General features: G+C 41.7%; 1 protein-coding gene across 1 annotated transcript in view; it reads left to right on the top strand.

Moving 5' to 3' along the window:
• Window positions 1-12154, top strand: part of LOC308193664 (uncharacterized protein) — a 92913-nt gene that overhangs the window by 43655 nt on the left and 37104 nt on the right. Inside the window, 8 exon segments of the mRNA XM_080588597.1 lie at window positions 1704-1855; window positions 2815-2926; window positions 4523-4572; window positions 6158-6334; window positions 10828-10966; window positions 10970-10975; window positions 10978-11003; window positions 11616-11733. Of these exon segments, the coding sequence (XP_080444723.1) occupies window positions 1704-1855; window positions 2815-2926; window positions 4523-4572; window positions 6158-6334; window positions 10828-10966; window positions 10970-10975; window positions 10978-11003; window positions 11616-11733 (780 nt within the window).

Raw genomic sequence — 12154 nt, 5'->3', positions numbered from 1 at the left:
GTTTCTTTCCCAAATCATTCTGTACTGCCATACAAACTGTTGGCGTTGTGTGTCTCTGCTGATAACTATGAGTAGTCTTACTCTGGCAACAGCTCATCATCCCCCGAGGTGAAAAGGATTGATCTTCCAAGCATTTGGAGCTCTTTTCCTGTCTAAATGGTGAATGATTTATTTTCCATAGGATGCAATTTTTGTTTTCAGATGTCTCCTCTCCTCTGTAAATCATTTAACAGCTGCCTCATCCATTCTGGATCAGTCTTTGCTGATTTACAGTCAATGGCTATTAGCTAGGCAATCAAACTCACACAGAACAATTAATATGACCAACAGAGGCAATGATAAGGAGCTCATGCATCTGTTATGCCAGATTAACAAGTAAAACTGGAAAAAAGTCTTATATACCCTCCTTGAATAGGGAAGAAAGATTGTTGGATATATTATCAAGATGCCTCAGGCTGTCTGCAGTGAGGGACCCCCGAGTGCTGTGGGTGGTATGTGTCCTTTGGCCATGCTCAGAAAGAGGTCAAGGCCCCTGGCATATCCTAGGGTCCACGTGAAACACCTCCCTCACCTAGATGGTTGTGAGCCAAGACCTGCAGGCTGTGCCATGAAAGGCACAGACTTAACCAGCCCAGTGGGCCTTCCATAAGCCTTCGCTCAGACCAGCCGGTTCAATACTGGTTTCATAGTCTAAAGACGTTCAGAACAGCAAATTTCCATATATTTATAAATTCCGTGTCAAACATATGTAGGCTTTTCCATGCTGACATTTTTATAGGCAGAGATATTTCTCAAGAATGATGTCCTCTTGTCAGAAATGACACTGCTCATGTTTGCCCATTCACTGCTAAGGCAGTTACAGACCGCATTTTTATAATACAAGTTGTATATTCCCTGTGCTCAGCCAAAGCAGGAAGAATTATCCTCTGGGTAAAAGGTCCATTTTCTACTACAACAGAGCAGAGGTGTTCTTGGGCAGACCCGTATGAAGGCTGGCACTAAACCAAGTCAGGCTTGTACTTAGAAGAAGGAACTCAGTAAACTCTCAAAACATGGCTTTTTTTTTTTTTTTCCCCATTTTGGTCTCTCCCTTTCCCAATCTATTCAAAAGACAATAGTTCTTCTTGACTTGCAAGGGAATTAATGTCCTTCCTAGCTCACCTGCAACTAATAGGGAAAGCCAAAGAAAGCTGGACCACAAAGTGCCTGTGCCACTTTTGAAATAAGACTTTAAGACTTAAGAAACTACCACTCATTCCTTCTTGAAAATTAGGATTTTTTTTTTTCATAAATATGCAGAATTTTCTGCGTTTCCATCATACCAGGATCCACTGGGGCTGTTCATAGGGAGGCAAAATCATTTTCCAGACAAGTGGTCTGGATATGCAATTATTTGTACATAGTTGAAAAAGTGAATATTTGGGAATATTCATATTTTATTTGTAGCTGATTGAATGTCGAGAATGTTGTCTGATTTATAAATTGGGTGCTGCCTCTGACTCCACTGCTTCTACAGTTTCATTATGCCTTTGCTCAATGAGAAATGATTTTTTTCTGTGACTTTCAGTGATCCCAGTGAATTATTATATCGTAAAGTTAGGGTAAGTGAGAGCATACAGAATTGCAAATCTGCATTGATTTAGTAGGAAGAGCTGCCATTCTTTATGAGAGCAAGCACAGAATTGATATTCATGACATTTTAGGGAGGAAATGTAAATCTAACAAGTCAGAGGAGTTCAGCAAGTGGAAGAAATTCAGTGTCTGGAAGCCAAGCAGAGGATCAGCTGCTGCCAGCAACCACGCCGGACACATCATTTTCTGGGCGTTCTTCAGGTTTACACCGTGCCTTTCACAGGTATTTGTTACAGACTGGCCAAGCCCCTGTCACTGGGTAGGGGTTGGTCTGATGTACATGTGAATCCTGAGCACGTGCTGCTTTACATTCTCATAGTCCTCCTCAGTGATAAAACATAATGACGTACTCTCGATTGGAAGGCCATGGTCACAGACTCCCCGCTTCTTGGTGTGACTCCGTCGGAGTATTGTGGTCCTTTAGCCATACCCCATCAACGGGATTCAAGCTTCACATCAAATTCTGTGGAGATAACCTGTTATTTAAAGGAGGAAATCCAGATATCTCATAGGGTTTTCTGAACATCAGTGCCCTTACACTTGACAACTTCACAAAATTGTGAGAAATAGTAAGTGGGACAGAATAAAGCCATTCAATACAATGCCACTTCTGCAGAGCAGAGGTTTGCCTCTGCACTCATATGCCGACATACTCATTCCTTGGCCAGATTTCTTGGCTTTTCCATGAGGTACTGTGTACTAGTAAGGTATTGACAAGACACAGTTTATATAATTTTTAATGTTATTCAGTGCTGATCATCTGGAAGTTGAACACTGAAAACTGTGTTGATTGAATGGTTTGAAGGTACAAATAAAAGGGTATTCAACATTTGCATCTTAGCCCAGGCAGCCTCACATATCCTGATACTACCATGCCAGTATAAGGAGATGCATTATTTTTAGTTAGCTGCTTTTTTTTTAACCATTTATCTTACTTGCAATGAAATTAAAAATAAGCAGAATGGGAGACTGTCCTCAGGGCTCATCTCGTCACTGGTAGCTGATCCACAAAATTGTGTGCATTTATATCTGTTATATACAAGGAACCAGCAAACTGGATATAGTTGGAGAAGTTGTGTCTAATCTAAAGAAATTATTTGAGGAGTTCAGATGACAGTTATCAACTGACCTTTGAGAGGGGATTCCTCTCAACTTGCATGCTTTTTTTTTTTCCCTTGTCAGGCCTCCTGAAGCCTTTGTTTCCATTCAACTGGAGAAACTGGGGCCCCGAGATATGATGCTGAACACTTTCATCCAAAAGAAGGAAATGCTGGGCAGCAGAATGCAAAACCCTGTAAGTACATCAGAAAGCTTAGCCTCTTTGAGAAGGATTGCTGATTTTTGGCACATAGGCAAAGCGGTAGTGTAGAGTTCACATTACACTTTGTGGTTGCTTTAGTGAGAAAGGTATTCTGTTAGGACACCATTCTGATACGCAGAGCACCCTGTTGCCATGACCTCCCCCATCGTGCACTGCCTTTGTGGTCTTGGAAATGATGCTGAGACTCCGTGGACTTCAATTTCTTCATCTGTGAAGGGACTTCAGAGGTCAGCAACTTTCTTGCAGGTGGTCAAGTACTTATGGGCTGCCCAAGCACCCACAGGAGCAATGCCCGATGGCAGGTGTGGAAGACCTGGAGGAGGTGAGGAAGGTTGGATGTGCTTAGGGTGTGCAGGTCAGACTCAGGGCTGCAGATTGTGGCCCAGCTCCATAGCAGCAGTAGCGGGTGACTTGAGGGTCCTTGGTGAGTGGCTTTGAGGATGTGCTATATGGAACTGAAGGGGAGAGTCCAAAAGTAAAAAGCTCAGTTTGGTTGTAAAGGAGGAAATGGCAGATTTCTTATGTTTAAGAAATGCCTCATTTTCACCTCAGGGATAGGCAGCCCCCCACTTAGGGAAGGTTGAAGGTACCCAAAGGAACCTTCTTCTACTGTGCTGTTCCCTCCCCCAAGCTCTCCCATGGGCATGGCTACAGGGCTCGTGACAGGCAGATGGAAAGGAACAGCAATCTGCAGACACATGGCTCGCTGAAGGTGTGAACGCTAACGGGCATTGCTCCCAGATGATTTTCAAAATAGGTAAGGAGGTAAAGTCTGAGTATAGTAAGGAGGTAAATTCTGGCTATAATTATACTATTGGATGCAGAACTGTTCTGGGCTTCTATGTATGAAGCACCCAACAGTAGTTCTAGCTAACAGCAGGCACTACTTGAGGAAGGCTCCTTTCATAAATATTTCTAGCATTTTTTTCCCCCTTTGGTTTTGTTTGTTTTAGAGAGTCATAGAAAATTGTAAAAGTACCATGATAGGCATCCTATTTGCCTTTTGCAAATTTCCTCTTTATCCAGTGTCAAGATAAAGGTGAAAACATGGATCCTGAATTAAACTGTTTGTGATTCCATATCTGTTGCTGAAAACATAACAGGTTAGGTGTGGTCTTTAAGAACTTACCAGGTAGTAACAACCGAAATCCCTCTATACAAACTCTTAATGGTTATTCTTTTTTTGAAAATTGTCAGCATAAGTTATTTAGTTTAATGTAGTCATAAGCTTCTTGCCAGCCGAGTAGGCTAGATATGTATGTGACAAAATAACTGCTAGTTGCAAACTCTTTTGGGAAATGTGAAAGAATTTTTGAACAAAATTATGTGAACCTGACTTGAATAAAATAATTCTGGATTTATTTACAAGACTGCCTTAACTGCTGGATCTGTCATACTTGTTGAAATTTCTTGATGTTTATCATCCTTACAGTTTTGAAATTACATTTTTGAGATATTTCTAATGCTGTGCATAACCTGGTTTTATAAAATTGAAATAATAGAAAATTAAATTTTTAGGGGGCTTTGTTAGACATGTAAGTCCTACATGAAAATATTTTCTCATAATAGGATGAAGTTCTGGAACTCAGAAGAGACATTATTGCTGAATATTGTCTTAAGTAAGTATATCTGATATAGGTATTTACTGTATGTCTACTATGTTTAATACATTTCTAGTATAGATATGTTCATACAAACACAATGTGTTTAAAACATAACTCTTATTTTGAAGGTATCTGTTTTATGTGGACAATATGAACTTATGAACTTTCTATGCAGAATGTTATGAATACACCTGTAGGCTATTTTGCAAACAGAGGAAAAGAAAAGCACTTAGTGGTTTAGTGGGATAACACTACAAGCATTACAAGCCGTGTTCTTGGATGACTAGGAAAAAATGCCACTTAGTTTCTTTATGAGGTGAAAGGATTGATGATAGGATAGTAAGTAGAATGCAGAAATACCAAGTAAATACATCAATATGAAAGGGAAATTGTAGTGGAAATAATCTGCAGTTGATCAGAGAATGAACTGGTGGTGATGTACTGTCCTATAACTTAGATCTAGTTTGTACGACAACGTGTGAGAAATCTGAGTTTCAAACAGAGTTGGACCTAATTTTATTTATTTTTTTAAATCCTGTGTTCATATGTCAATTTTCACTGTTTTGTAGTTTTTATCCCCAGCTGAGTTTATGTTTCTGGGATTTTCATCTTGCACACAATAGCATTGAGCACACCAGCCAATAAACGAGGAAAAGGGGTATTTCGGGTCTATTTTTCACTGAGAAATGGACCATACTTGATAAACACCACTAGACTAGTTTGTACATTACTTTTCTATTGGAGTGCGCTGCCTGTTATGAGCCACTAAAGAATTATATGTTCCAGTTCCACTTTGCCAAAAGACTGGGCAAGAAACTGGAATGTGGCCATCCATGTCTGTTTTCCTCATATGCCAAGGTATGCAGAGGTGTGTCTGAGGAGCCCTGGAACAAGCTGCAAAAAGGGCAGCTGTTTCAGTATGTTTTGCAAATGAGGTAGATTCTTAGATTTGTAAGAAATGTCTATTCCACTGTGTAGCTGTACAACCTGAGAATTTCTGCAGCTTACCTTTTGGTTTCACAGAGAAATGTGGGCCAAGGTGGATATTTTGGTTCCTCTTTGCATAGCTTTGTGTCATGCAGCAGATGCAGACTTCCTCCAGCCCAGGTGCAGCTTATCCAGTATGTAGGTAAAGCCACACCAATCAGTCTGCAGCTTGCAGCCAGGGCTTGGAGTTTCAGTGCAGCTGACTGATTATGAAATCTGACTCAGGGTCACACCATCTAATTCCCAGTTCTGCAATTAACTCATCATGTCACTTAACTCCTTCCTGCTTCAGCTTCCTTATCGTGCTGTAAGCACCAACAGCTACCACAAAGCAGTTGCTGTATTCATTTGTGGATATATCTAAAACATTATGAAGACATCTGTCTGATGACAAGCATTACGTGTAAAATTTCCCTTGGTTTGTAAATGCCACTTTGTGATTTTAATTCCTCTAGTTGTCTCAGTATGGAAGAATCATAGCTTGTAATTTTTGCCATAGAAGATGCCAAAGATGTCCATGCAGAAACAAATTAGGCTCAACAAAGGTAGAACTTACCTGGGCAGGTGATGTCCTGCACAATATATATTATAACTATATATCACTCTTTTTTAGGGTGAATGAGCGTGTGTCCCAGCATGCCCTGAGAGGACAGCTCATTGCATACTACAATAGCCTAAGAAGCCTCTTAGATGATTTTCCTGTCATCAGAGACAAGTACTTTATAATTGGACTCTCTCAAGGAAAAAAAGAGGAGCAAGACTTAAAGGAAAACCTTGTAGCTGATCCCAGGTTTGTATCATCTTTGGAAATGTGTTCCTGGGGGCCAGAGTTCTCATCCAGAGCATATTACTAAGTAGAGGTGAATTAATACATGTTTGTAAGGAAAGTGATAGCCTAAAGGTGCCCTGAGCAGTGTGTTTGGCCAATTTTCATTTAGTTTTGATGGATGGAGAATGTGCACAGTGACTCTCCTGCAAGAGCTGGCATACAAAGAAGTAAAACCTCAGAAATGTGCTTGCTTCTAGTCCCAATACTGTATGTAATGGGAAAATAAGTGGATGATTGCATTCTCCGGATGAAAATCCTCTGCTTCAGTGATGAAGTCTATCCAGTGAGGTTGTTATACCCTTTAAATTTTCTTTATTTAAGATTGAACTGAAACCTGTTAACAAGTCAGTCGTAGACATGAGACTTGTCAGAAGTTAGGGAGAGGAAGAGCACACGACAGACTAGGGGATGACCCTAAATCATCTGCTCCTTTCAGAAGGGAGGTCTGTTTGGCGATGTCACAAGGATCTCCTTCCTCAAAACGTAGGCAAGCCCTTTATGCTGACAGTCTGTAAATCTCTGGGCTGCCCAAGTTAGCACCAGCAGGCAGATGGTTTCGGATGTGAAAGTAGTCACCCAGCACACTGGTTCTGCTATTGTTCATCTTTTCCCCTGGCAATTGAGAGGCTCAGCAGCAAACACAGAAAAAAGTGTTTGTTAATGTTCAAGCAAGAAGTTTAGTTCTGATAGCAAAGCTTGGGAACGTGGTTACAAGCCAAACAAGTCATAAAATATAGTTCAACAGATACTTGACAAGGAGATTGTTAACCCCTCCCTATTGTTCAACTCCATGTCAGTCGTAGGCTTGTGTATGTATACTGGTCTTGGTTTCTAGTTGCCAGGGACCAGCCCCATCACAAGCCCGAGGTGCAGGCCGTTTTCTTCATTTATCTACCTGCCTTCATTGGGTGTTGTCTAAGGCATTGCCTTTTGTACTCCCATCTCAGATGCCCTCAGAAGCTTTTGAGCTCGACAGTATTTTGCATGCAAAAGTTGTACACAGGCCATTTGTAACACATTTAATCTTAGCTTTAGAAAGAGCCTTCTCTGACTACAGCAACATAAACTGTTTTAATAGACTTAGTTTCAAGCTCAGGCTACCCCCAACCCAAGGTGCTTTCAGTCAGGGGTTTTGTGTTTACACAGTTTCCACTTTCTTTGTTGAACTCATTTGATAGTTAGGACCAAGAGTGGTTACTTGTCATAGCAGCTGTTTTGTTTGCTAACGTAGTTTATTAGCAAGGACTAAATCAGACGAGTTATTTGCTCAGAGGAGCTAAGTTTGACTGCAGAACCTATACATTTGTAGTTTGTGCTATGCAACACCTGATGCTCTTAGTGTCTTAGCACTACCTGCTCCTCTTGGAACATCTAGCAAAGAAGAAAGCCATGGTGAGTTTCAGGAGTGTGTGAATATCCCACTCTGGTGGGATATTCAACATACAGATCAGTAACTGCTAGCTTTGCGTACCCTAATTAGATAGTTGTTTGGTGCCTCTTGGTCTGCTAATTTTTCAACAGCAAGGAAATGTTTCAATGCCCTGGAATACTTTACAGGATTATACTACTACAATTCTTCAAAAATATTAATATAAGTATTTTAACTTACAACACAAGGAAAATATAAAACCTTACTTGGTGGAGGTAGTCAAAGTGGAAGTACCTAGAAAGCAGCTGGTATGGGTACCTCTGCAATCCACCCTTTGCCCCTATTCAGACCTGTCCCTGCCCTGGGTGTCACACAAATGGGCATTCATGCTATAAAGTCACCTTGGAGAGCCGCAGAAAGCTGTAGGAAAGGCTTTAATTAAAAATGTCTCCTGCCCTCTCAGCCCCTCTGTGCTTTTTTCATCCCTGCCTTATCAGTCATTACCAGTTAATGTTTCATTTTCTGTTGCTGTTTAACAGGAGCTAAGAAACACCTTGTAGACAGGAACTGTCAATTAGTTATGATGAAAGCACAAATTTAGGTTCCATCTTGCCTGCATTTAGAAGGTTATAGCAAGACATAAATTCAATTGCTTTCTTATCTTCCGAAGTAATCTCGTTGCCTGCATTTGTGGCTGCCAGGCGCTTGGAGCAGGTCTTGTGTTGCCCATCCCTCCTGCTGAGAAAGACCAGCAGATGGGTGAAAGAAATATGGATGCTTTGGAGGGGGAAGGTGGCTAGGTGTGGTGGTGGAGAAAGACTGGTGTGAAGAGGGAGAAAAAAAACCACAAAGAACATAGAATAAAGAAAAAAAAGGGAAGGAGAGATTCTGGGGGAAGAGCAGAAGAAATGAGAATGGGAATAATTATAATAAAAAGCTTTTTTCACATATATATTTTTCTGAAAGTCTGAAGTTTATTAACATCAGTGAAAATGTTCCAGAATAGCCCACCTAATTGGAGATGCCCGTATCTGATGAGGGGCCCCTGATTATCAATCAGTGCTTTAAAGGATGGCTCATCTGACCTGTTTCAGATCCCTGCTATAGGATAAGATTGTGTCCTAGAAGTGTCTCTTGCTCTCTCCAACAACTCATGAGAGCCTCAGGGGAGGTGCTCATAACATATATACCTGCAGTTGGCCAGATGTATAGTGTGAAGCCCCTCTCCCTCCCAGTTTTGCCATCTCCTGTCACAGAGCCCAGCTGCAGTGGGTCAAAGAGGGGGCTGCGGGCACCTGCCCTGTGCCCACCCTCAGTAGGTTACATAAACACGAGCAGTACTCCTGAGAAAAAAGCAGGAGCACTCAGGTAGGGGACAAGTCTTATCGTGTAGAAGGTATTGAAACATTCCCTCAGCAACTGCTGTCTTAAAAGTAAACGTTAGAAAGAAGAAAGAGGGAAATGTAGGGCTGCGGTTTTTGTGTAGCGCAGGACCATCCTGTCCTTCCCTTCCCCCTGCCTGTTTCTTTGTTCCCAGATTTGGCATTAAAAACTGGGTCATAGCTCTTAGCTATACACTTTTAAAATGCCCTAGTATCTGTGTGACCAAATATAGCATACCTTTTGTTTTTGTTTTTTAGTTTAGTTTTTTTCCCATAATGTAGAAAATCTGCTTTATCCAGGATTAAACAATGTTTTAGCTGTTTCTTGGGAGATGGCACCGCAAATCATTAAAGTTTTACTGGGGTAAGCAGCACCTGGGCTCACATGGATGCAATGCACTGTCCCTGTTTTGTTTCTGGAGAAGGTAGGTGCCAGGGTGACACTCTGCTGGACTGCTTTGCAACCATGGGGCAGTGCTGGCAGAGTGCTGCTGTGGGGCAGTGCTGTCGGAGTGCTGCCCGTGTTCCCTCAAGCCTGTAAAGACAGAGAGCATCTGGGCAGAGCACGTGCTTCAGCCTCTGGAAGACGCGCTGGGCGCTGTGTTTGCTCTCTCTGTGGCGGTGTCATTTACGGACTGTGATGTCAAGCAGAGGAAACGGAGAGTTACAGCACAAATGCTAATCTCACCCCGAAAAGCGTCACTTGTGCAGTTTCCTTAGGCACAATTTGTGCTTATCATTCTTCTGCAAAAGTTAGTAAGGGACAGCTGGTTAAACAAACCCTGCCCAAATATAACTTCCGTGCTTACAACACAGAGCATTTAACCTTTCATTACTCCATCCCACCCAAACCAAAGGTCTATTTTTTGCATTCAGCGTTGCTCTTTACAGACAAAGAAAAAAAGTCAAAAACCCTAAAAACCCTGAAAAACTTACTTCAGAAGGAGATGAACTTAATCTTCTGATTGAATTTACATCTCATCTCAGAATGTACTAACTGCATATTGTACTTCATGTATGTGAAGATGAGAAATGACATATTGTATATAAAAACAGGAAAATGAATTATTCATGTAATAAATGCATTTTAATATCTTCTGGGGAAAAAAAGCAGAGAGAGAGAAAGGTTGGCTGCCTACTAGTAATTGCACATCATATTTTAAAATAATTATTTAGATTTTTAATGCCTGCCTTCTGCTTTGCCTTGCCTGTCTCCCATTCCATACAGAAAAACACATTCCTGGGAAACAGACTCTGAGTGCCCTAAGAAGATCAGCTCATGTCCCAGCTTTATATAAGCAGATGCATTGGTCACCGTCTGGGGACTGACTTCTCTCTGACGTGGTGGAAGGGGGCACGGCACTGATAAATCAATGCCTGTTGTCTTTGAGGTGGACAAAATTGGCAGATGATGCAAAACAACTCCACCCGGCTTCTTTGCTTCTTGCATTAAGGTGTAAGGGGACAGTTCTTCAAAACTCGTGCCTGCTTCTCACCGGTGCTGAATGCCTTCAAGTCTCCTGGGATTTGTGAGGACTGGGGCTTCTCAGTGCCTTGGATGGGGCAGTCAGAACCTTATAAGAACAGGTGTTGAGCCCTCATCTTGGATGATAGTCCTTCTAGAGCATGTCGAGGAACATCTCTCTGTGTCTGGTCTTTTGCCTGATAGTTTTTAGTAACGAGTACTGTTTTGATATCACTAGGACCAACAATGGCATTAGACATATTGAAGAGATGCTAGATTTTCTCACCACCCACTCAGCTACCACTTGGGATAGAAAACTCAGCAGCTCTGTAGCACCTGCATGCCAGTGTTCAGAAGATGATGTCTCAGGGCATTTATAGAGCAATGCATGGAGATGCATACCTCTGTCCCAAGGTACTTCTATAATGGCAAGATCTGGGGGGAGCTGATACTGCAGGCTTGCAGCAGCACCCTTCTGCTTTGTATACCTTTCCTGTTTATATGGTACAGACACAGTTGTGGTGGCAAAATGGCATTTCGAGCATACATCTATGCACGTGAACTAAATGGAGGATTTGTTTAAGTGTTCAAGAGGCATTTGGATAATGTCCTCATTAATATGCTTTAACTTTTGGTTGGCCTTGAAGTGGTCACGCAGTTGGACTAGATCATCTCTGAGCTATTCTATTCCGTTCTGTTCTGTTCTGTTCTAGTAGGTGGCTGAGCTCAACTCAAAAGTGCTGCTGTAAAATTTTTCAACAAAACTATCTTAGGACTTGGTTGAAAATCAAATAAAAGGAAAATTTCTGTCAAACTCAGCAGGTTTTAAGGTCAAATTATTACCTTATATTTTGCACATGAAAACTAAATAATGTTATGTCTAAAGCACACTTGCTCCAAATATTGGAGGCAATTCCAATATCCAAGTAACAGTTTTATAAAAAATAAAATATATCTTTCAGGGAAGTGACAGGCAGAAACAAGTCTCAGAATGTTAAACATCTCTCACTTCTTGCAATCACTCAGATCCTTCCATCCTCGACCACACCATTTGCTGTCTTCAGATGGACTCACCTTCCTTAACCTGTGGTTCATCCCTCACCCTGCTGAAGTGCTGATTATGTTCAAGATGCTTCCAGAGAAGGTCAGTATTTGCTAATGCTAAAAGAGATTTTGTTCTAGGCTGTAGACATCTTTACATACACATAACAATTTTGCTTGTTATTGGAGATGAGGAAATGTACATCAGTGTTTTTAATCTGGGTACAGCTAGGGTGTGCCAGTGATGAAGACAGCTGATGAAGAATCATAGAATCATAAAATATTCGAGCTGGAAGGGACCCACAAGGATCACTGATTCCAACTCCCGGGTCCTCAAAGGAGCACCCCCCCAAAACAAAAACAAAAACCAGACCATGTGTCTGAGAGCGTTGTCCAAATGCTTCCATAACTCTGTCAGGCTCAGTGCTGTGACCACTGCCCTGGGGAACCTGTCCCAGTGCCCGACCACCTATGGGTGCAGAACCTTTCCCTAACCCCCAGCCTGACCCTCCCCTGTCCCAGCT

The sequence above is a fragment of the Anser brachyrhynchus genome, assembly GCF_964034855.1.
Source record: "Anser brachyrhynchus genome assembly, chromosome: 3".
In the NCBI taxonomy this organism is placed as follows: Eukaryota; Metazoa; Chordata; class Aves; order Anseriformes; family Anatidae; genus Anser; species Anser brachyrhynchus.
The sequence above is the reverse complement of the archived record's forward strand: the minus strand, read 5'-3'. Positions and strand labels throughout refer to the sequence as shown.